This window comes from Herpailurus yagouaroundi, unplaced genomic scaffold, assembly GCF_014898765.1.
Source record: "Herpailurus yagouaroundi ecotype Mexico unplaced genomic scaffold, PumYag 221, whole genome shotgun sequence".
NCBI classification, from domain to species: domain Eukaryota; kingdom Metazoa; phylum Chordata; class Mammalia; order Carnivora; family Felidae; genus Herpailurus; species Herpailurus yagouaroundi.
This window is the reverse complement of record NW_024412452.1, coordinates 650,290-676,348: the sequence shown is the minus strand read 5'-3', so window position 1 is coordinate 676,348 and position 26,059 is coordinate 650,290. Positions and strand designations below refer to the sequence as shown.

The 26,059-nt window shown below is 45.9% G+C and overlaps 1 protein-coding gene across 8 annotated transcripts in view; it reads right to left on the bottom strand.

Moving 5' to 3' along the window:
• The window catches only part of TRABD2A (TraB domain containing 2A), an 82,459-nt gene that overhangs the window by 51,054 nt on the left and 5,346 nt on the right, over nucleotides 1-26,059 (bottom strand). For 2 of the 8 annotated variants that reach the window (XM_040458365.1, XM_040458364.1), the window contains exon 1: nucleotides 3,030-3,245. In XM_040458365.1, the coding sequence (XP_040314299.1) occupies nucleotides 3,030-3,137 (108 nt within the window). In that variant the 5' untranslated portion in view covers nucleotides 3,138-3,245. Of the gene's footprint in view, nucleotides 1-3,029; nucleotides 3,249-8,780; nucleotides 8,914-19,596; nucleotides 19,738-24,647; nucleotides 24,778-26,059 lie in introns of those variants that run through there. The other 6 variants (XM_040458362.1, XM_040458363.1, XM_040458366.1 and 3 more) reach the window with 6 other exon arrangements.

The following is a 26,059-nucleotide window of genomic DNA, read 5'->3' as shown; positions in this document are numbered from 1 at the left end:
CTCTCACATTGCCTTTGCCCACCAGCCCCCAGGCCGCCGCACCGGTCATATGGGTGCCACTGCCCTGGTCCCCCTTATACTGACACCCTCAGGAGTAGGGCTGTCTTGTCTCCACAACAGAAAAAGAACAAAATTGTTCTACTACCTCATTTCAACATAATTGTGGCCACCATGTGCTACCAGATGGATGAAGCCATGTGATTTAACACTATGATTCAATAGAATAAAAACACTATCAACATGTCCCTTCTAAACCTAAAAGAAAAAGGCATGGGTGGCCATGGATGACAGACACAAGAAGCTACAAGTTCTGTCCGTTGAATCACTGGAGATTTTTTTTTAATTTTTTTTAACATTTATTTATTTTTGAGACAGAGAGAGACAGAGCATGAACAGAGGAGGGGCAGAGAGGGAGGGAGACACAGAATCTGAAACAGGCTCCAGGCTCTGAGCTGTCAGCACAGAGCCCGACGCGGGGCTCGAACTCACGGACCGCAAGATCATGACCTGAGCCGAGGTCGGCCGCTTAACCGACTGAGCCACCCAGGTGCCCCGAATCACTGGAGATTTTAACACACACATCTGTAATCCATGCAGTGAAACAAAGGAGCACAGTGACAACTTATGTCACGTGGGCTAAGTCCCTTAGGGCTGCACCCCTCAGCTAGCTCCTCCCGTCTCAGCCTCCCTCGACCTGTGGTGATGGCACTTTTCCTAAAGTACACTTCAGCAGACCACCTAGAATGGATACCAAAGTGAGTCAGTTGGCTCCAGGTGATGCTTTTCATCCGAGAAATATTTATTGAGCGTCTACGGTGGCCAGGCACTCTTCTAAGCACTGGGGATGCAGCAGCAAAACAAACAGACAAAAATTCCAACCCCGATGAAGATTACAGGGGCTAGGGGAGCCGCAGCAAACACATTTTTATCAGTTGAGTGCTACAATGAGAAATAAAGCAGGAAAGGCAGGCAAGAGGGCAGGTGGGTCAGGGATTTGACATAATCATTCATAGATAATCAGGAAGGGTCTCTGTGAAAGAATTTGAGCAAAGATCAGGTGGAAGTATGGGAAGAAGCATGTTACAGGCCAGTGTGGAAGATCTCTCTATAATGATTAACGAAAGTTGAAACCAGCTCTCAGGACACAAAATGCTACCTAGTGGGTTAGAGGCTGGATTCCAGAGCTTTACTCTACAACCTCAAGACCACAACCTCCTGGGGCACCCACCCACAGTGCCCTCTCCAGAGCACAGGTCAAGCATACAGCCCTGCCACTGACTGACCTGACCTTGGCACCGGATAACACCGCTTGCTCCCAGAATAGTTCAGAGATTTTCAAAATGTGGTCCTGGGACCTGTAGGTGTCCGCAAAGTCCTTCAAAGCAGTCTGTAAAGTCAGAACTTTTTTAATAATAATAATACGGTATTTTCCTCTCTCGCTGTCATTCTCTCACAGGTGTGCACATAGAATTTTCTAGAGGCTACAGGTGTGTCCAACGTCACTGCTGTGACTGTTAATGGCACGTGTGCTTATGTATTCCTGTGTCTCACTAATGTGTCCGTCAACCCACATACATAAAGGGCTCTTTGGAGTCCTTAGTACTTTTTTAAAACGTGGAGGGGTGCTGAGACCAAAAAGTTGGAGAACTGAGAGAATAAAAAGGCCATGAGGACAAGTTCAAGAGTCAAGAGAAACAGAGACTTTATCACGACTCACTCGTCACACTACAATTTGGAGTGGATTTTGTAAAAGTGAAAAACGTTTGCTTTCATAGGAAAGGATGGCTTTTGCTTTGTATAACACGAGCGCCGCTGCCACAACGCAAGAGTTGGAAACTCTCCCTGGTGCGGACGTCCCTCTCCAGCCACCACGCCTCCTGCTTGCCGGAGGGAAAGCTGGAAAGGATGGATGCCTTAAGGAAATCAGTGTGGCTCCCCGGTCAGCCCCCTGCACCAGGAAGCCTCAATTAGGTCACCCTCTCCTTTCCTGTGGTTAGGACGATGAATAAAATTACCACTAGCCAGAGGTGACACAGCCCCGGATGCTGCGCAGCTGTCACCGAAGGTGGGGCGACCCTGGTGTCCGAGGGCGCACAGACCACCCGAAGGACGGGTCTAGGATCACCTCCCCGGCTCCGGGGACCCAGCAATCAGACCCACCAATACAAACTCACAAAATTCAACCGCCACGGAGCTCAGAAAAAAAACTTCAGAACGACAGAAAATTTCGAGCATAAGAAAACTGATCAGGAGAAGAAAACCTTGGTCTCGAAAGAGGGCCAGGCTCGCAGACGCTAGACCTGTCCGATTTCTGCTCGGCTTCTGCTCCCATAGGGTGAGGTTGACCGGGGCAGGTCACTGGGACTCCCTCGGCTGGGTTCCGCTCACCTGCAAAACGCCCCTGAGAATGTCTAAGGAAGCGCCCGTGCGTGAACGCGAGGCTGTCAGATGTGGCTACTTCGCGAATGCGCTCTGTGACCTGGGGCACAAATGTCCCTCTCTGAGCCTCAATTTCCCAGATCGGTAAAACAAGGGGGATGGCTTCAGCTCCCCCCAATCCCTTCTAACTCAGGCACTGACTCTACGAAGGTTAAAGCAAGCAGCTGCAGGGCGCTCTTACCATTTCGGTAAGAGCAGGAGAAATTAAACGCTAAGGATGAGAAGGCAGAACAAACTTGCAAAGTAAATGTGCCAAAGTCCCTCCTGCACCGCTCGGTCTTAGCGGACTCATCCACCCAAGGTCCCCGAACGCCCGCGAAGCAGGCTGGAGAGACCCGGGACACCCCGCCGGGACTCCCTTCGGCTGCAATGACCAATGGCGAGAGCTGGGGACAGGGTCTCACGCGGCCGAGGGACTGCGCCCCCTCCAGAGAGGGGACCCCGGGGTGCGGCGGGACGCGCCAGCAAAAAGGCGCGGACGGGGGAGGTGGCTCCGGATCCGAGGGCTCGGTGCTTCGCAGGCTTGGGAAGGTAACCACCCAGGGGAGGTGCGGGGAAGCCGCCTCGCCTGCGCCCGACGCGCACCCTACCTGGGGCTTGAGCTCGCAGTTGGCTGAGGCAGGCGCGCCGCGCCGCGGGGCTGCGCCCGTGGGCAGGAGGCAGAGGGTCTGCAGCAGGAACCAGCCCCAGAGACTCATCCTCCCCACGGCGGCTCGGAGGCCCCGCACGCTGAGGGACAGAGTGAGGCAGCGGTGGCCGCCCCGCCCGTTAGCCGGCGGCCGCGGAGCTGCGGACTAGCCGCGCGCCCACCATGGCGCTCGGGGCTCGGGGGACCAGGGGCGCTCGCCGGCAGCCCTGCGCCTCTCGTCTGCTCCGTCTGCAGTTCGCGCGGCCACCTCCGGGCGGGGCTCGGGGAGCGGGCGGCAGCGGCGGCCACGTGGGGCCGGGCCCTGACCTCCCACCCCCCACCCCGCCGCCCCTCCGCCCCGCGCGGAGACAGCCTCGGGAGCCGGGGCCAGGCTTCTCCCGCTCAAACCCTGGCGGGGCCACAGGCCACCTCGTGAGCCGGCCAGAACGGGAAAGTGAAGTCCCAGCACTGTCTTCCAACCTCCCCCCAGATCCCACTGGCTCCTACCCTTACCTCTGTATTTATGCTGCCAGTTCTGAGAGTGGCTCTTGATTGCAAGAGACAGACCAAAGAAACAAATGACAGGCTATTTTTCAAAGGAAAGCTCATTTAAACAAAAGAAATCGCCTACAAGTTTTGTCTGTTAAAAGAGGGGAATAGTCTGTGTGTGCATACACTTAAAATCTGGGACCACAAAAGCCAGCACTCCATTAGGTGTCGTCTTAAGGGGGTTGGGGAATAATATTAAGGATGTGAACACCAAACTCAAAGGACTCCTTCAAAGGTTCAGTGAGGACATTTATGGAAAGCATCTTGTTTGGTACACATAGGAGGCCTGCAAAACGGACTTGCTCCCTTTCTGCCCCTAAAGCCTTATTCACAGCATTGAGCCTTCAGGAAGAAAAAATTATCAAAGCCACTAGCTCAGCCACTGTGCCCAGCCTCTGCCACCTCCCATCCAAGCCCTGAGTGCACTTTACCAACCTTTAGGTACAGCCCAGACTGTGGCTTGATCACTGAGTGGTGTAGCAGGGGTTCTTAATTGTTAAGTCCCTGTCCATTTTGAGACTCCGATGGAAACTGTGAGCCATAAGGTAATGAGGAGACGCAGAGGCCCAGATTTACACGCAATGGGGGGGAGTTTTCTGAGCCTCAGATGCCCATTTGCAATACTCCAGTAAAGAGTATTTTAGAAGCCACGTTTTTCCAGCTTTGATTTCACAGACGTTTAGGCTTCAGGTGTTTTTGTGACATCGCTGGATTTTTTCCTGTTCTAAGTTTCAGTGGGGGTTTGCTTTCCGGAGTTGACTCTCCTGTCTCCAAACGACACCCGTTCAGCTTGTCAGCGAGCCTTGGACCACAAGCCGACCCCCAGCACAACCTGTCCGGGTTTTCAGGTTGCCAATGCTGCCGCCTGCTGGCAAAAATGCTCTCTCCAGGTGTGAGATGAAAGCACCCGGAACTCTAAAGGAAGTAATTAACTTATTACTACTTTGTACTCTTTCCCCACTCCAAATGGAGTCTCAATCAGTCAGCTGGGGCCAGAGGAAGAGGGGAGGGAAAATGTGTCATAAAACCAGACTGAAGGGTGCCTAGGTGGTTCAGTCGGTTAAGCATCTGACTTCAGCTCAGGTCATGATCTCACTGTTGGGGAGTTCAAAAGCCCACGTAGGGCTCTGTGCTGACAGCTGGGAGCCGGGAGCCTGCTTTGAATTCTGTGTCTCCCTCTCTCTCTGCCCGTCCCTGCTCGTGCTCTGCCTCTCTCTCTCTCAAAAATAAACATTTTTTAATTAAAAAAAAAATAAAACGAGATGAGTTTGTTTTCTTTCATCGTTTCTCTTTCCTATTCCATTGATGCTTGCTCTAACCTGTATTATTTCCTTCTACTTACTTTGGATTTATTTTGCTCTTCTTTTTCTGGCTTCTTAAGGTGAGACACTAGGTCATTGACTTTAAGCCTTTCTTTTCTAATATAAGCATGTTAAAGCTATAAATTTTCCTCTAAGCATTGCTTTAGCTGCATTGCCCAGATTTTTGAAAAGCTGTATTTTCATTATCATTCAGTTTGGAATACTTTCTGATTTCTCTGGTGGTTTTGTTTTTTTTTCTTTGACCATGGATAGTTTAGAAATATATTGCTTAATTTGCAAATTATGGATTTTTCCTAGACATCTTGTTACTGATTTCTGACCTAGCTCCACTGCAATCAGAGAACATAGTCTGTATGACTGCAATCATTTTATATTAATTGGGACTTGTTTTACGGTCCAGGATATGGTCATACACTGGACTTGAAATGTCTAGTGCATGAACAATTTTCTTCAGGTCTAATATTTTTCTAGGTGGAGCTGCCTGCCTTAGACCCATCATTAAGTAGAATTTATTCTGTAAGACACCCAATGTCCAAACATTCAATAAAATCACATCTACTCTCTATACATTGTACAGACATTCTTGAGGCCCCTATCACTTCACAGTGCTACCCCAGACCTGGTGACAGGCAGGCCAGCATGACCTGGTCCTTACCTATCTTCTAGGCTGATGGCTTTCCTGGCTTCCACTTTGTGGTTAAGAGAGAGATGCTGGAGTGCCTAGGTGGCTCACGGCCAACTTTGGCTCGGGTCATGATCTCACGGTTCCTGAGTTCAAGTCCCTCCTCAGGCTCTGTGCTGTCAGCTCAGAGCTCAGAGCCTGGAGCCTGTTTTGGATTCTGTGTCTCCCTCTCTCTACCCCTCCTGTGCCTCCCTCTCTCAAAAATAAACATTGAAAAGTTTTAAAATAAATAAATAAACATTAAAAAAAAAAAAAGGTAAAAAGAAGGAGATGCTGAATGTTCCCCTAGCCTCCTCTCTGCCTTTCGGTATCTAGTTCGGTATCTCACAGTTTCGATATCCAGTTCACTCCTTCACTTGGGTATTGTTCTTTTAGCCCATTGCCGGAGACCTGGATGTTCCTAAACCTTTCCCTGCTTCTTTCTGTTTCTGTTTCATGTACAGTTGATACCCTGGCAACCTTCCTACGTCCACCTATTCTTAGTTCTTCCTTTTGTGCCCCTACAATGGATTCCTGAATGTACACAAATCTGTGAAGCTTGTCCCCTTCATAGCAGTCACCCGAGGAAATCATACCCTGGAGTCCTCTTTGTCCTTTCCCCCAAATCAGATCTTCCCTCAAAAACAAAGTTTTCAGGATGCCCAGAGGATTTGCTGTGGCAAATCCTTGCCTGGCTGGCCGGCCTGACTGATCTGCAGCCATCTAAATCCTGAATCACTTAACACACTGCAGATTTCCCAAAATGATCAGGGCAGCCCCCGGGGTAGAGGGTAGATCCCTTGATCCTGCCTCCTGGTATTCACATTTTTGTTTAATTCCCTCCCCAAGTGCGAGCAGGACCTGTGCCTTCTTCTAACCAATGGAAGGTGACAAAAATGATGGGTTGTACACGATTACACAGGAGTGTGCTGCCAATCTCGCTAGAGTCTCTACCTTGCCATCTCTGACGAAATGAGCTGTCACGAGTCCTACGGCCAGGAGGAAATGAATTCTGTCAAGCACCTGAGTGACTTCAGAAGTAGATCCTTCCACAGTAGAACCTCCGATAGGAGCCCAGTCCTGGGCAGCACCTTGATTGCAGTCTGGGGTTACCCTAAGCAAAGGACCCAGTTAAGACTAAACTCCTGACCCAGAGAAAATGTGAGATCTTAAATAGGTGCTATTCTAACCCACTGAGTTAGTGATTTGTCACACAGCCAACAGAACACTAACACACCAGGGGCGCCTGGGTGGCTCAGTCGGTTGAGCTTCCAACTTCGGCTCAGGGCGTGATCTCACAGTTCGTGAGTTGGAGCCCCGCACTGGGCTTGCTGCTGTCAGCATGGAGCCAGCTTCAGATCCTCCGTCCCCCTCCCCCTCCTGGCTGGAGCTCTCTCAAAAATAAACAAAACATTAAAAAAGAAAGCAAGAAAGCAAGAAAGAAAGAAAGAAAGAAAGAAAGAAAAGAGAAGAGAAAAGAAAACTAACACACCAAGTAAAATAGAGCGCCAAGGAATACCCAGGTATTCCAACAGAGTCTACACCATCAGAGGGTGTGCTCAAAGTGAGCAACAGAAGACCTACTTCCTGCACTTTCACGTCTTCGGGCCCCATGCCTGCCCAAAAGGGGACCAGAGTTTTGCCACTCTCTCTTGGTCACCCAGTATTGGCACCAGAATTTCTGGCGGGAAAAGGTAGCAATTACCCCACAGCTGCCTTTGCTTAGCAAGTACACTATGTGTACCTAGATAACGGGCAAGAAGAAACCTCCCCTGACAGCAGGGAGCGGTCTAGCTCGATGGGTGTCACCTTGGTGTTGTTACAAGCTGACACTATCCACAGCCAGGCTGTGGTGTTCTCCCATTGAACGTAAACAATTTTGTAGTAGATCAACATTGGACAAGGCCACTCTATGACTATAATGAAGACGAAATCCAGATGACTCCATAATCATGTCTCAACACAGACAAAACATGAACCTGGTCCAAACCACAAAAGGGACCAGACATCCTCATATCCTGGCTAATGAGTGACTGCTCCTTCTTCACGAATCCCTACTTTAGCCTCTATTATTTCCCCTACCATATAGACAAGATATTTGAAGATATTTGAATGTATCGTTACAGGCTGAATTGTGGCTCCCCCAAAAAATCAGATGTTGAAGCCCATACCCTGGTACCTCCGAATGTGACTGTTTGTTGTTTTTTCTTAAGGTTTATTCACTTTTGAGAAACAGAGATAGAGGATGAGCAGGGGAGGGGCAGAGAGAGAGGGAGACATGGAACGTGAAGCAGGCTCCAGGTTCTGAGCTGTCAGCACGGAGCCCGACACGGGGCTCAAACCCGCACACCATGAGATCATGACAGGCTTAACCATCTGAACCACCTAGGCGTCCCATAATGTGACGATATGTGGAGATAGGGTCTTTAAAGAAGTGATTAAGTTAAAATGAGGCTATTACTATAGGCCAAACTCTGATCTGACTGCTGTCTCTGTAAAAGGAGGAAATTTTGACACACAACAGGGACACCAAGAGCACTGAGGCACGGAGGGACAAACATGTGAGGACACAGCAAGAAGGCAGCCCTCTGCCAACCAAGGAAAGAGGCTCAAGAGAAAACACATTCATTGACACCTTGATTTTGAACCCCCAGGCTTCCAGACCTGCGAGAAAATAAATTTCTGTTGTCTAAGCCACCGAGTCTGTGGTATTTTGTTATGGTAACCCGAGCAAGTTAATAGAGATGCCCAATCGGAATGAGACCCAATTCCTCAGAACACCCAACCCAGAGCTAAGCCCTGCTTCCTTGAACCTTCCCCCAAATCACCTAAGGAAACGAGTCAAACTGTAAAACAAGCCCTCCCAGTACCTTCTCACTGAGATGCCCCAAGGTATGAGCTCTTCCTCTCTGCAAAGAGCAGTGAGTCCATCTAATTCACCTTCAGGTGTGGTCCCTGGTGGCCTTGGCTTTTGGCACTGATACCTGTCTGTCTACTTGGGGCAACTTTGGCCAGCCCCCAAGCCATCCCTTGTGCTTCCAATGGTCTTACATCAGACCTTGCGTGGAGAGAAGTTCTCCTTATGTTGACACGTTTTTACTCTCTTCCCCTGTGCCTGCTCTCCTGCCCACCCCCCTCCCCACATGCCACATGGGTAAGGCTGCGCTGAGGTGAACGGTACCTTGCTCCTGGGAGCCTGGTGCAAAACCGCTGCCTGTGTGAATGATTCCTGACAGAAAGCACGTAACAGCATGAACTGAGGAGAGTGATGGAGCTAGCCTCTGGTCACTGTTCAGCTGGCTTCTGGCTTCCTCCTGACCCAGATCATGCAAGCAGAGAGAAAAAGCTGAATTGTTGGATGTCCATGAGAATTTGTTTTTTTTTTTTCAGAGAAGGAAGAAAGAAGAAGAAACTGGAGACAAGGAAACTGCAGAAGACTCCTGGGCAGAGAAAAGAGAAACACAGCAGAGATGTTGACCGGGGAATTTTTATTATATTTTACTATTCATAAGTAATGAAAATTTCAAGAAATTTTTCATGAAATTAAAATTACACATCAATCTTTCAGAGGTGGGTTTTGGGGCCTCTGATAGTGTAGCATTTGGCTTCAAGGAGGCCTGGGGAAGAGAGACTTCCAAAGGGGAACCAATCACACACGTGACTAAATGTGTAATTTTTACTGTGATTCTAAAGTAAACAAAAGTGTGCACGTTTTTAAAAATGACCTGAATGATCAGGGAGTTTTTACTTATTTTTATTTTTTTAAGGTTTGTTTATTTACTTTTGGGGGGTGGGGAGGGGCAGAGAGAGAAGGAGAAAGAGAATCCCAAGCAGGCTCCGTTCTGTCAGCTTAGAGCCCAACTTGGGCCCAATACCACCAACCACAAGATCACAACCCGAGCCAAAACCAAGAGTCAGAGGCTCAACCAACTGAGATACCTCGGTGCCCCAACTGAGGAGTTTTTCTAGGACAGTTTGCTGATTGTTCTCTGGAAACACTAAAAAGCAGTAACTTGCTATCCAATAGACGTTTGGTATGTGTCATTTTTTGTCCTTATTGATTCCTGCATCCCTTCTAGAGAAACTGCTACATTCATTTATTCAACACACTTACTAAGTACCTGGGCCGCCCAGGACCCAGTGAGGAGTTTAGAATGATGACTACAACAGAGAGGACACCTGGGCCTGTGGAGCTTCCTAGGCGGCCCTGTTCTTACCCCTGGTTGCACACTAGAATCACCTGGGGAACTTTTAAAGCAACCGAAGCCCAGGCCCCATTGGTGGTTAGTTAACTTGGAATCTCAGGGGCATGTGGCCCAGCACCAGCATTTTAAAAGCAGCTCTGGTAATTCTTGTATGCAGTCAGGATCAACAGACGGCTGACAAAAAGAAAATCACAAGGTGGTAAGATGTGTACAACAACACAGCCCATAACCGAGCCCATCATTCCAGGGAGGGTTTCCCAGTGGAATGTTGTCTAAACAGAGACATAAAATTTGAGCATGAGTTAGGGAACAGCATTCCACAGTTCAGAAGAGGAAACAGTGTAGGCAAAGTCCCTGAGGCACAAGAGAGAGTTAGCTAAGTTCACAGAATTCAGTCTGATTGACACAGAGACCCAAGCAGAAAAGGGTGGGAAAGGGAGAGATGAGCAGGGGCCAGAAGGTGAAGAATTTGTGAGCTGGGCTGAGGAGTTCGGTGCCTAACTGAGAGGCACTACAGAGCCATCCAAGCATTTTAAAGTTTGTTTATTTTGAGAGAGAGAGAGAGAGAGAGAGAGAGAGAGAGAATCCCAAGCAGACCCCACACTGTCAGCAGTGAGCCGTGCAAGCATGTTAAGCAGAGGAGTTACACAATCAAATGTACGTTTCAGCACGGAGGAGAGCTGGAGGGAGCCAGGGTACAAATGGTAAGACCCGGTAGGAGGCACGATGGGACCTGGGCTTGGTTCTGGCAGGGGACAAAGAGAAGAGAAGTGACACTGAGGAAGTGAAACCCACCCAGTTTGGTGGTTGATTGGACGTGGGAGAGAGGAGGAACAAGAAACTGTGGGGAATTAGTGCCCAGAAAAGACCAGACCACGCCCTCTGGCCTCTGCTCTGTAGCCACAGTAATAAGGGGGGACTGAACACCCACGGACCCAAACGCCAGAAGTGTTCTGATGGCCCTTCATGCAGCAAGAACAACAGGGGAAGAGAGGATCCTCTCTCTGGTCTCCTCCATGCTCAGCAACGCCAGCTTCTAGATCCTCCCAGCCTCCCCCTGAAGTCTCCCTGAGATTCCCCGGCCTTCCCAGACACCATCAGAGTCTTAATGCCTCAGGTGGTTTCCCTTTGGCCTGAGACTGTGGAAAAGCAAGACAGAGCCAGCTCATCTCATCCCTGCCACTTATTAGCTATGTCACCTTAGGAAAGTCACATGACCTCTCTAAACTTCAGCTTCTTCATCTGCAAAATGGGAATAATAATACTTATCTTGCAGAGATGTCGTAAAAATTAAAACCAATATAATATATGAGGAGCCAAGCCAGAAATATAAAGCTGAAGATAGATAATACTCATAATACAGGAAATCTCTTAAGTTTTAAAAAGAAAGAAAAGGACATCAACCTAGTTAGAAAATCTGCAAAGATCATAAAAAGGCAAAAGAGGGGCGCCTGGGTGGCGCAGTCGGTTAAGCGTCCGACTTCAGCCAGGTCACGATCTCGCGGTCCGGGAGTTCGAGCCCCGCGTCAGGCTCTGGGCTGATGGCTCGGAGCCTGGAGCCTGTTTCCGATTCTGTGTCTCCCTCTCTCTCTGCCCCTCGCCCGTTCATGCTCTGTCTCTCTCTGTCCCAAAAATAAATAAACGTTAAAAAAAAAATTTTTTTTTAAAAAAAGGCAAAAGAAACAAAGGGAAGGGGGGAAGGAGAAAACAGGACAAGCAAAGAGAAGGAACAATATACTAGTCCATAAACAAAAAGATCCTCACTAGCTAATCCAATAAAAGCAAATTAATTCTGGAGAGGGATGCTGATGTCGGTTGCACAACAGTGTGAATATACTTAATGCCACCGAACTGTACACTTAAAATGATTAAAATGGTAAATGTTAGGTATATTTCACCACAATTTAAAAAATAGAATAAATATCCTTTTAATAAAGGAAACTAAAACAACTAGGTGCAATTTTTACCTCTCAAACTGACAACAATAAAGGCATGGCAATATCCAGTAGGAATGTAAATAAAACCTTTTTGTAACACAGTTTGGCAACATTTAAAATGTGCGTGCCCTTTGACCTAGAAATTCCACTGTAGGGATCTGTCCCAAGGAAATATTGACACATATGTGAAAACACACACACACACACACACACACACACACACACACACACCACAGTTTGGGAATCACCAAGCTAGGTTCACTGAAGCACTATCTCAGTGAAAAATATCAAACAATCCTTGTAATGAAAAGATACATGCCCAGTTGAAGGAATAAGGCACACTTTTATGTTCTGGAATGGAAGAACACACACCAAACTGACGACTTCTCTAGGAAGAGAGTGGGATTGGTGTGGGTGGGGGAGGGAAGGAAAGAGGGTCTCTAGTTTTTACTCATCATGCTTCTGTGTTGCTGATGTTTTTAATGTTTATTTATTTTTGAGAGAGAGAGCGAGGGAGCACGCAAGCCAGGGAGGCGCAGGGAGAAAGGGGGGCAGGGGATCCCAAGCAGGGGCCCTGTGGGGCTTGAACTCAAGAGCAGTGAGATCATGACCTGAGCTGAAGTCCGATGCTTAACCAACTGAGCCACCCAAGCACCCCCTATTGCTAATTTTTTTTAACAAAAATCACAACTTCTATAATGTCTTTAATGTCATGATTTTTTTTTTAACTGAACACCTCCTGAGGACGTATTCTCTGACTAGCCCAGTTGAGAGTGTGCCTTGCACTCCAAACCCAACAATCTATTCCTTCTTCCTACCAGCTACCCAGCTCTTCATAGCATGGCCAAATGCCATTTTTAAAAAATGTTTATTTACTTATTTTGAGAGAGAGAGAGAGAGAGGGAGGGGCAGAGAGAGGGGGAGAGCAAGAACCCCAAGCAGGCTCCATGCTGTTAGTGCAGAGCCCCATGCGGGGCTTGATCTCATGAACCGTGAGACCATGACCTGAACCGAAATCAAGAGTCAGACGCTTAACCGACTGAGTCACCCAGGTGCCCCCCAAATGCCATTTTTTATGAACATTCAGAGAATAATGCAGTGAAGAAAATCAGTGCTGACGAAACCATCGGGATTATCATTCTTGTTCTTCCAATCTGTTTGTTAGGAGCAGTGGCCCAGAGTGCTGCTGGCCTGGCCGGTCTCTGAGAGATGCAATGCGCAGCCAGCAGCCCCAGCCACCATCTCTCCGCTGACTGTCTGCTGTGACCCCCATCTGGCCCCTGAAACCCCACCGGCCTTTGGAATGCCGCCCTGGCATCTGGCAACTGACACTTTTATGACCGAGTGGGGAGGCATCTCCGTTTCTGCTTCTTTCATTCCTTGCCAGAGGGCTGTTGTTTTTTGGGATAGTAAGTTCTTTTTGCCACATGAATGGCGATTCATATGGGGCCTGGCCTCACAGACTAACGTCAGTAGCCTCAGTAAGGGAGAATCTCAGCCCAGATCCCCTCCCACCAGCAAGCCATAAGCCATCCTGGCCAGAGGGTCAGAGATCTGCTTTCTTTCTTCCTAAGGTCCCTGTGGCACCTCCTTGTGGGCCCAGAAATTCTAGCCCAAGAGCAGCTTTTCACCAAATGTGCATGCACACACTTACTCCAAGAAGATCTAGACCTACAGAGAAAAATGTATTTTATACTCTCCCAGAAATGAGGCATCACTAAAATTATTTTTTCCAGTTGGTCCTTGTATACATACATGCGCAACTTTTTAAAAATACATTTTGGCTAAAATCAACAACACAAAACAACAGGTGTTGTCAAGGATGTGGAGAAAGGGGAACCCTCTTACACTGTTGATGGGAATGCAAACTGGTGCAGCCACTGGGGAAAACAGTATGGAGGTTCCTCAAAAAGTTAAAAATAGAACTACCCTACGATCTAGCAATTACACTGCTAGGTATTTACCCAAAGAATACAAAAAAAAAAAAAAAAAAAAAACACCAAACACCAATTCAGGGGCACGTGGGGGGCTTAATCTGTTCAGCATCTGACTCCTGATTTGGGCTCAGGTCATGATCTCATAGTTCATGAGGTCAAGCCCCACATAGGGGCCGTCAGTGCAGAGTCTGCTTGGGATTCTCTGTCTCCCTCTCTCTCTCTGCCCCTCTCCACTCACTCTCTTTCAAAAATAAATGAACGTTTTTAAAAAACCACTGATTCAAAGGGATACACACACCTCGATGTTTATAGCAGCATTCTCTGCAATAGCCAAATGATGGAAACAACCCAAGTGTCCATCAACGGATGAGTGGATAAAGAATATTTGCCATATATATACAATAAGGAATATTACTCGGCCGTATAAAGGAACGAAATCTTGCCATTTGCAATGATGTAGATGGAGCTAGAGAGTATAATGCTACACAAAATCAGTCAGAGAAAGACAAATACCATATGATTTCACTCATATGTGGAGTTTAAGAAACAAAACAAATGAGCAAAGGGAAAAAAGAGAGAGTGGCAATCAAGAAGCAGACTTCAAGAACAAACGGATGGTTACCAAAGGGGGCTGGAGATGGGAGAAATGAGTGATGGGAATTAAGGAGCGCACTTGTGATGAGCACCGTGAGATGTGCGGAAGCATCGAATCACTATGCTGTACACCCAAAACTAATATTACACTGTATGTTAACTCACTGGAATTTAAATAAAAACTTTCCTTAAAAAAGAAAAATACATGTTGGGCTTCATGCTTGATATTTTCCCGTAAAATAACTGCCATGGATATGCCAGACCCTCAACGCCCCCAACTATCAGGGGCCAGCCTGCTCACGGCACTTGCTGGGAAATCAGAGCTCAGCCCAGGGAGGCTAAGTCACTTGCTGAGGTCATACGTGCACTAGGGGCTGGATTCAAACTCACACATTCTAACTTCAGAATCCAGACTTTCACCCACTTCCTTGTACCTCCTCCTCTCATTACCAGCTAACATTTTCTTTAAGGAGATAGGCTCATTTACATTTTCTATTAAGGAGGTGTCTTTTTCTTTTTAACATACACAAAAGAAGGGAGGACAATGAACCTGCACATAGGTATCACCCAGCTTTTGAAAGACACAATAACATTTCCAGAACCAGCGTTCCAGGGAAGAGTTTGGGAATTACAGTCCTAGGTCAACGTGAGTAACTCTTCCAGAACTTCATCAGAAGAACATGCTAAGGGTGGTACAGGTGGTGCCCAGGAGAGAGCAGGCTAGAAGCAGACAGTAGATAAGAGGGAAGCAAGTGTGTCATAAAAGTCAGGGGTGGGGGGTGCGGGGAGTGGAGCAGAAACTCAGACTTCCTGAGGGCTGCTGGCAGTAGTCGACTTCCAGCCCAAAGGTATTCTTACTCTAAATCCCCTGTGATGGACACTGAGAGGCACTGCCCACATCCTCCTTACTGCCCCAGCTGGCTAGGGCACTGTCGACAGACAGGTGCCAGGCCTTCAGTATTGTCTCAGGCTCAGAGAACCACCTCGACCTTCTGAAGGCCATCTCAGTCCATCTTGGAACAACTCTAGTTCCAGAGGCCCCCTAGGGTGTTGGGGTTACTGAGGCTGTCCAAGCTTGAATTCTCGCTCTGCGCATCTCACTTCCTTCCTCCCCCCTCCATAGGAGTTCATCCTAGGGCATTCCTTAATAAATATCCTGCACGTGAAATCAGCTCAGAGTCTGCTTCCCTGGAAACGCAACCCAAAACACCCCCCTTCCTTTAAGGAAGTCCCAGTGACGTGCAATCTAAAGAGCACAGTTAACACCGTCACCCAAGGGTCACCATATTGAGGCTGTGATGGTTGCCATGGTCCATTCACAAAAAACGTACAGACACTTGGACAGAAGAAAGACCAAAAAATGGGACAGACTTCTCCATTGTATGTGTCCAGGGAATATACAACCCCCATGGGGGCAGGGGTACAGCCTTCTCTATTTCTCTGGAAGTACTTGGGATCCCACTCCAGCACATTAAAGGGAACTCGGTCTCTTCCTGCTCAACATCTCCCAGGGCCTCATGCAACCCCTCTGGGAGAAACTCTTAGTCTTTGGGGGTTCGTTCTCTTTCCTTCTCTCCCAAGGAGATCCCAGACCCAGAAGCTAACCTGGCCCTGCCCATGAAGCACCGGCTGCTGGTGTAACTCAGGGTCTGTTTTTTGGCTGATCTTCCTGACTTTGCAGATTAAGTAAGATCTGACTTCCACTTTCCTTACATCTCTGGCTTGGGCAGCCTTCCCTGGGATCCTCTTCATAGGGCCAGTTCACCCGTACTGTGGTGACACCCTCACCCCTGCAAACTTATCAGCCAACCTCTCAGAAAACTTCTATATTTGTCCTGGGATTCAAGGGAGATTCCTGGACGCCTTAAACTCTGTGAGCAAGTCATAAGGACTGTGTGCTCTCTAAAGCCAAGCTGGTAGGTCTCTGTGATGACTTTTTTGATGTGTCATCTTGGCTAGGCTACAGTGTCCAGCTATTTATTATACTACATAAATATATAGTACATACTGTAAACTATATATATATACACACACACACACACACACACACACACACACACACACACACACACATATGCCCGGTGGTTTGATACATGTTATGAAAAAATAATCAAACTGGGTGAGGTTCTGGATACATAGGGAGGAACATTTAGCACAGAGCCTAGCACATAGTGTTAGTTATTTCTGCCAATGTCACAATGTCACCCAAGCCAGCTGGAGACCTCTCTCTGTCACCCACTACATCATATCATCATATCCACCAACTGCTTATTGTCTATGGTGATTAACTCTCAAATTTTTCAGCTTCTTCTCCCCACTGCCACTCTGACTCCGACCCTCATTATCTCTTACCTGGATCATAGTAACAATCTCCTAACTAACCTCCCTGCATCTGTGAAATCCATCAACAATGTGATAAGAGCAAACACATGCCTGGCCTTCGCTACGTGCCGGGTGCTCTTCTAAGCACTTTGCATTCCTAAGACGTGTGTACTATTGTTGTCGTCCCATTTTACAGATGAGGATGCAGAGGCACAGAGGGGCTAAGGCAGGACACCCCCTATTGTCCCTCTTTGCTTCTTCCTTGTTCCTCCCTGCCTTGCTTCTGCTGAGATTTATACCAACGTAGCCTCTAACCCCATCTCTGCCACTTAGGACCATAAGACCTTGAGCAAGTTCCTTTAGTTCTGTCTTCATCAGCTTGGGCGGCTACAATAAAGCACCACTGACTGGGTGGTTTAAACCACAGACATTTGTTTCTCACAATCCTAGAGGCTGGAAAATCCGAGATCAAGGTGCCAGCAGTTTCAGCTTTTGGTGAGGGCCCTCTTCCTGGTTTGTAGACCAGGCTTGGAGCACCTTCTCACTGTGCACTCACATGGCCTTTCCTCATGGCACATGTGGAGAGGAAGTGAGACAGCCCTCCTCTCTCTTCCTCATTTTATAAGAGTGCTAATCCCATCATGACCGTCTCCCCCCCCCCCCCCCAATGACATCATCTAAACCTAATTACCTCCTAAAGGCCCCACCTCCTAATACCATCACACTGGGAGTTAGGGCTCTCATATATGTATTTTTCAGGGACACAAACATTCAGTCCATAACAAGGTCCCCAGGCCTTCGTTTCCTCGTCAGTAAAATGAAGGCAATAATGCTTGCTCCCGGGGTTATAATGGCTCAACAACCCGGTTGTAGTTGTGGTTGAAATTACTATTGTTGAGATAGCCCAAGTAAAGCATATAGCACCTAGCCCACCACACAGTCAAGATAAAGATCCCATGAATGTCAGCTATTATTCTTCATGGCATTACACACTCAGCTCAAATGTCCACAGCCATGTGGATCACCCTATCCCACCACTGAATGTGGTGTAGACTTGTCCTGTTATACCCATCATACAGCATCACATCTATTTATTCATGTGTCTATTTCCCCTTACAGACCATAAACAGTTCACGGTCAGGTGTCAGGATGCCCTGGAATCCCTGGCACCTGGCTTGGCACTCAGCACCTGACAGGCACCCAGGAGATGCTTGTTAAATAAACACATGAGCACATGAATGAACGAGCCATGTCAAGTGCAACTCGGACTCCCAGCTGAAAGTTCCCTGGTTCACTCGACTGGTTAAAAGTATTGGTACATGCTTTGGGGAAAAGAACGCAATGGGCTAAACTCAGCACCTGTACTGACGTGTCAGTTAAATGTTGATGAGCGTTATGGGCTGAATTGTGTCTCCTCAAGTTTCATATGTCACCAACCCCCATACCTCAGAATATAGTTGTATTTGGAGAAACGGCCTTTAAAGAGATGATTACGTTAAAATCAGGCTTTTAGGGTGGAGACCTATTCCAGTCTGACTGGTGTCCCTTTAAGAAGAGGAAATATGACCACACTGAGAGACAGGATGTGCATGCACCATGTAAGGAGACAGTGAGAAAGTGGCCATCTGCAAGCCAAGGAGAGAGAAGAAAGCAAACCTGCCCATGTCTTGAATTTGCCCAGGTCTGGAACTGCGAGAAAATAAATTTCTGTTGTTTAAGCCACCCAGTCCGTGGTATGCGGCATTTTGTTATGGCAGCCAATAGAGTGGGGAAGTCCCAGTCCCAACTTTCATCTGTGGGAACCTCCCCTAACTTCCTGACAAACATTTTCCAATCAGTTCCAGACATCATCTGATCCTAATTTCAGAACTGGCATTTTCCTCCATCCGTTATCACCATCCCTTCAAGATGATCCTGTCCTTCAACATTTCCAGAAACCCTTTTTGAAGCATTAGTATTCAGCTCAGGAGCATTTATTGGGGAGCATGGCATGATAACAATAGAACTAGCTCAGAAAATACTACAGAGAGGTAATTAGCATGGTGCAGGGAAATTATAAAAAGAAACCAAAGTAGTTGAACCACTCCCCTGCACACAATACATCTCACCTACAAAATGCTTTCAGCTACTTGATCTCACAGATCCTCGTGACAGCTCAATTACTATCTCCATTTCTTAGACAAGGAAATTGAAGTTCAGAGAAGCCATGTGACTGTCCAAAGGCCCAGGGCTGGTAGGGAATGGTGCCAGTGCTTGGACCCAGGTCTCCTGACCCTATGTGCCATGTGAGGTGCTTCAGAAAAATGTCTTCACTTTCATTAGAGAAGAGGGGGTTTGCATGAAAGCACACATCCGCCACCATCCTTTCCAGAGGTGCAGTGACAGGAAGTTAAACCTTTCTTTCTACTTGCCGGTTATAAATGATTGCTCCTTCCCCAGTGAGCTTGTAATTGTCTCTTTATAAGGCTTGATTGGGGGAAGCTTAGTAATCTGGCTCCAAGCCAAAGAGCAACACATGGCATAAAGGAGACAGAAAAAGAATATGAATTCTGAAATGAGCAAATTAACCAGAAAGGAAATGGCAATTTTGCATATTCTTGAAGGAGGAAGATAAAAACTGTAGTATGCAAGAAGGGGCCAGTTTTCTGGAAATTATGCAAACTAAAAAGAAGTCAGAAATGAATGAAAATTGGTCAAAAACTACAAAGAAACAGTCAGAATTTATCCCACACAGACACTTGCACAGATTTTGTTTGAATTCATTTGCAGCATTGCTTATAGGTGTCCCTTCCATACACCCAGGCAAGAGGGGCTGGCACTCTAGACGACCCCCCCTGCACACACGAACACCATGCAGACCTGGGCACGGGCTTCCTCTGTATTCTGGAGGCAAAGGGTGACTATACCTCAACGCCAGAGAAGTTTCTAGGCTGTGTTGCTGCCAGCACCAGTGATGAGATGCTTCTGAGTTTAGGGATGACTGGGGAGACAGAACCACTTACCTCAGCGCTTCTGTCACTCAAACCTTTTCTCTCACAGATTCTTATAAAACCAGGATTTCCAGTAGTACCAAGCGCCCATTTTCTCACTCCTTTTCCTGTTCCAGTCTGTGGCTCCAAAAGCTAGCACCGAAATTCTGGTAGCTACAGGAATTACTCACAAATTAGCACAGTGTTCCCAACAAGTGCATTGTATGGCAGCTGAGAAATATTTCACAATTAGTAAATAGCTCATATTATTCTTATACCTGTACATACGTAGATAACATATATGAAGCAATATACAGATTCTCTATATTGTTCGCAAGATAGACATTGAAGACACTTTAAATTTTATAAAATTTATTCATCACATTTAACTGCATAGCCAATAGTTTAATTAAATATTTTATTTTTAAATAATGCTGGTTTGGGGCACCTGTCTTGTTCAGTCAGTAGAGCATCCAACTCTTGATCTCAGGGTCATGAGTTCAAGCCCCACATTGGGCATGGAGCCTACTTAAAATAAAATAAAATTAAAATTAAATTAAATTAAATTAAATTAAATTAAATTAAATAAAAAATAATGCTGGCTTACAATTTTGAAATTCATTAATAATTATTTGTACCTCACTTTCGAATACTGGATAATATTTTAAGAGAAAATATCGTTTAAAATATATATGAACATCTTAACATTTTAAAATTAACTGATACCTTTTATGAAAACAGCCAATCTTCATTTCTCATGGATTCCCTATTGGAGAATTCACTTACTTGTTAAAATTCATTTGTAACCCCCAAATCAACATCCCGTGTGATAATACATTATCTTTTGTGAAAATAAAAGAATATCTGTGTGCACATATGTAATGCCAGCATCTCTGAAAGAGTGCACAAAAGACCAGTAGCAGAGATTGCTCCCAAGGAAGGAAATGGGAGATTTGGGGCTTGGAGGGGGGAGAGAGATTTTCACCGTGTGCCCCAGTTTACTCTACATAACAAATCATCCCCCAAAACTCAGTGGTTTAAAACGACATCCAGGTATGAGAGTCACAATTTCTGTTGGCTAGGAAATCCGACAGCGCTTGACAGGGACGGCCGATCCCTGCTCCATGGCGTCCGCAGTCGTTACTCTTACACTGGCTCTATTTGATTCCACCAACATTTTAGGTTTCTTTCAAATCCGTGTCGTCCACTAGACTGTATGATCCTTAGGACAGGAACCACAGCTTACTCGTCTCTATATCACAGATACTCAGCACAGATACTCAGACAAATCTCGATGGACTTAATGGAGAAATAAGAATACATGTTCTTATTTTCTCTGTAATCCTTCTATTCATCATTTCCTAACCCCATGTGTGACCCATAACTCCTCATTATCTAATACCACGCCCTAGAGACGAAAAATTCACAACCTAAGGAACAAAGCCTCATTTGTTCTTAGGTATACTTTTCTTGCATCAGAGTGACTCTTCGAAGAGTTTTATCAACATGGAACACTGGTGCCATAGGCTGAATGTTTGGGTCCTCATCTCCAAGATGATGGTATTAGGAGGTGGGCCTTTGGGAGGTGATCAGGTCACGAAGGTGGGGCCCTCATGAATGGGATTCATGTCCATATAAAAGAAACCCCAGAGAGTTGCCTTTCCCCTTCTACTAGGTGAGGACACAGTGATAAGATGGCCGTTTAGGAACCAGGAAACACATCCTGACTAGACACTGAACCTGCCAGTAGCTAGGACTGTCCCACCTCCAGAATAGTGAGAGATAAATTTCTATTGTTTATAAGCTACTCAGTCTATAGTATTCTGTCATGTCAGCCCTCATGACTAAGACAAAAGGTGTAGACAATAAAGGATTGAACACATTAGCAAGCACTGGTGCACAGAGCAAACTTCACGCACAGATCGGTGGCAGGCAAAATCCAGGACCTCAAGGCTTTCCACTGAGATCTATACCAAGCAGGGAGGGAAAAGAAAAAAGAAAAAAAAAACTTCTTTAGCATTTAAAAGAAAGAAAAACGCAGAGGATAGATTATCCTGCCAAAAGACACAAGTGGTATTATCTTAATAACTAACACCAAAATCCCACTGAGGAAGGAACTATCTTTGGGGAAATATTTCCATCAGTTGCATGGAGTAGAAAGAACCAGCAAGAACCAGGGTAGCAAAGAACAAGTACACTGTTCCACTGGGAAGAAAGAAGGGACTTTGGTATTTCTCAATGGAAAGAATAAAGAAGAAGGAGGGAATCAGAAAATGGAAATGAGGAGATAGACAGTGTGAGTTACCAGCTAACTAGAAAAAGACCCCAATGTACCAAAAGGGCTTTCAGGATTCAGAACATATCAACAAAGGGGTGCCTAGGTGGCTCAGTTGGTTGAGCATCTCACTTTGGCTCAGGTCATGATCCTGCGGTTCAGGGGTCCAAGCTCTGCGTCGGGCCCTGTGTTGACAGCTCAGAGCCTGGAGCCTGCTTTAGATTCTGTGTCTCCCTCTGTCTCATATATATATATGTAATATATAATATATATAATAATATATAATATATTATATATAATAATATATAATATATAATATATGTATATTATGTATTATATATAATATATAATATATATTATATATAATATATATATTAAATATATATTAAAATATATATATATACCATTAAAAATATAGGTTCGTCCCTCTCCTTCACCCACATCCCTTTGGTAAAAATTGTGCTGCACAGACCAGCCTTATTTTTACAGTTGCTTTGAAGAAAGAAATGAAAGCCAAGGGCTGGCCCTGTTTGGATGGGATCACTGCGGAGACACAAAAATTCAGAGACCAGAAATAACCATAAGAAAATTCAGAGAAACCATGGGAAAGCATCAGACAGGAGTTGGAATCATTCTTATCTAGATCTTTTTCAGACACCAGAAGACATCTAGGTTAAACATAAAATTTCAGGAACATCTGAGAAGGAGATGTTCTAAATTCTCCTTAAATTCTCTCTAAAGGAGAATTTAGAAGTTAAAGAGATGATTTGAGAATAATGGACGCTAAGCCACTGATTGAAATCATCCCCCTACAGCAGAGTTTGAACTGCTGGACACAACCAGTTAGTGGATGATAAAATCAAGTTAGTAGGTCACAATCATATTTTTAACGAAATAATAAAATAAAAAGGAATAGTTCGACACCAGTGGCCATTAGGGAAATGCAAATTAAAACCTTGATGAGGGGCACCTGGCTGGCTCAATCAGAAGAACATGCGACTCTTGATCTTGGGGTCATGAGTTTGAGCCCCATGTTGGGTGCAGAGATTGCTTAAATAAATAAAACTTAAAAAGAAAAAAACCTTGATGAAATAACTCCATGCCTATTAGAACAGCTAAAATTAAAAATAGTGGCAATACCAAATACTGGTAAGAATGCTAAGAAACTGAATTTCCTATAAATTGCTAGTGGGAATATAAAATGATACCACCACTCTGAAAATTTCTTGGCTATTTCTTTTTCTTCCTTCCTTCCTTCCTTCCTTCCTTCCTTCCTTCCTTCTTTCTTTCTTTCTTTCTTTCTTTCTTTCTTTCTTTCTTTCTTTCTTTCTTTCTTTCTTTCCTTAGAAAGAGAGAGCAGGGGAGAGGGGCTGAGGAAGAGGGGCAGAGGGACACAGAGAGAGAATTCCAAGCAGGCTTCATCCTCAGCGCAGAGCCCAACACGGGACTTGATTCCACAACCCTGGGATCGTGACCTGACCTGAAATCAAGAGTCAGATGCTCAACTGACTGAGCCATGCAGGCGCCTGAGCAATTTCTTACAAAACTAAAATGCACTTACCCTATGACCCAGCAAACACTTCCCTAGACATTATCCAAGAGAAATGAAAACTTATGTCCACACGCACCAAAAAATGTACACAAATGTTCACAGCAGTGTTATTTTTAATAGCTGAAAACTGCAAACAGTCAAATGGCCTTCAGTAAGGGGTACATTCATGCCACGGAATACCACTCAGAAATAATAAGGACTGAACTAGTGGTACACTCCACAACTTGAATGGATCCCAAGGGCCTCGTGCTCAGTGAGAAAAGCCAATTTCAAAAGACAAAATTTTAGAGACAGAGGATAGATTGTGTTTGCCAGGGGCTATGAGTCGGGGAAGAGTGGGGGCAGGTGACCCTATAAAGGTGTAGCACAAGGGATTTCCCTTTGTGGTGTTGGAATACGTCTGTATCTGGATTGTAGTGGTTGTACAATTCTGTACATGTGATAAAATTGCAGAGAAATACACACACACACTGCACATAATAAACTGGTGAAATCTAGAAAGGTCTGCAGATTGCACCATTGTCAGTTGCCTGGTTTTGATGCTGCACTATAGTCATCCACGATGTTACCATGGAGTACACAGGGGACCTCAGTTGTACCATCTTTGCAACTTTCCACGAGTCTATAATTATTTCCAAATGAAAATGCTTTAAAAAATGAAAATGAATACAACAGAGAAGCTTAGAATATATCACTCATAGTGAAAGTGAATATTGTTCTAGAGAACTTCTGTTTCATTTGTGTGCGCTCATGTGAATACCATATCACGGTGTGAAATGTACTTAATGCACTTCTTGGGGAGGGAGTCAATCATCAAGGTCAAAAACAATTTGAAAACCGTTGCTTTATGGCAAGCTTGGAAGACTTAAAGACCTAAAGGGGCCAGGTAGAGCACGTGAGGAAGTAAAATCGGCCTGGCTCATGAAGACTGTCTCATCCTCCCCATATACCATAGTTCTTACTACGGCAGGCTTCCTAGTGATATAAATATTCTTTACTTCCACAGACAAATAAGCTCTTTCTTAATTTTTTTAACTACATGGTACTCTTGATCTATCTGTTCTCCCCACTTTTGATAGTGAATGAGTTTGTCTCTTGCTGACTAACAAATTATTCCTAACCCTGGCAGCATAAAACAGCAAACACTTACTATCTCACAGTTTCTGGGAATGGCTTGGCTGGGAGGTTCTGGCTCAGGGTGTCCCAGAAAGTTACAGTCAAATTGTCACCCAGAGCTGCAGCCATCTGAAGACTCACCTGGGGCCGGAGGACTTGCTTCCAAACTCGCTTGCTGATCGCCTCAGCTCCTCACTGGCTGTCGGCCACAGACTGGCGCTCCCTCACTTTGTGGTCCTCTCGGTAGAACTGCTCACAACATGGCAGCTGGCTTCCCCCAGAACGAGAGACCCAAGAGAAAGAAAGAGAAAGCCAGGCACCAAAATGGAAATTATAGTCTTTTATAACTCAACTTCCGTCTAACTCATAACTTAACTATCTCCTCTGCCGTGTAACATTGGTCACACAGACCCATCCTGGTACAATAGAGGAGAGGACTTTATAAGGGTGGGAACAAAAGGCAGGATCACTGGGGACCATCTTAAAAGCTGACTTCCATAGAGAGAGGCCTGGGAACAAGAAATATTTCTCCACTGGGAGCAAAACACCTGTACAGATAGGATAAACGACAACTGACACTGGTCTCCATGCAGGGAAGACATTAGGGACTGGTAGAGAATCAGTAAAGTGAAGACAACATGCCCCATTTCAAGGGTGCAGCTGTTAATCACAATGCTGCCATGAGAAGATCTACATCTTAAAGTGGAAATCTTCCCACATGAAATTTAATGCGGCCAAACAAAATACATATGCCAGCTGGATCCAGACTGCTGGTTTGCAAACACCGCTGCAAGATCAAGGCAAAAGTGCCATGGGTAAGGGGCGCCTGGGTGGCTCAGTCAGTTAAGCAGCCGACTTCGGCTCAGGTCATGATCTCGCGCTCCATGAGTTCGAGCCCCGCGTCGGGCTCTGGGCTGACGGCTCAGAGCCTGGAGCCTGCTTCCGATTCTGTGTCTCCCTCTCTCTCTGACCTTCCCCCATTCATGTTCTGTCTCTCTCTGTCTCAAAAATAAATAAACGTTAAAAAAAAAAAGAGAGATTTAAAAAAAAAAGCGCCATGGGTAAGAGCTCAGGGTTCGGAATCAGCCAGACCTGGGTTCAAATTTCAACAACACTAATTACCTGCTGTGTGACCTTGCCCAAGTCAAAGATCCTCTGCTGTAAAGCAGAAATGATCAAAACAGGATTAAGTGAGATGATACCTGTAAAAGTCCTTAGCACAAGGCTTGGAACACGACAGCCACTCAATAATGTTAGTTGCCATCATCACTGCTATTCTAGCACCAGAAATGAAAACCGGAGCCATACTATTGGCACTCGCACTCTGGCTGTTAGCCACCTGGGTGAGCTGAGCAGCTGCCAAGCTTTATTTAGGGGTTCATCCACACATCTACAGAGCAGAACAATCTACAGAGCTGAACCTCAAAGGCCCGCTTTACATTCTTCACAATTTTATCTCAGACAGGCCCTTAAATTCCGTGACCTACAAAGAGAAACAGCCTTTTGATGGCACGGAAAATACAGAGATCACCTCCTGATTTCCTTGCTTCCCA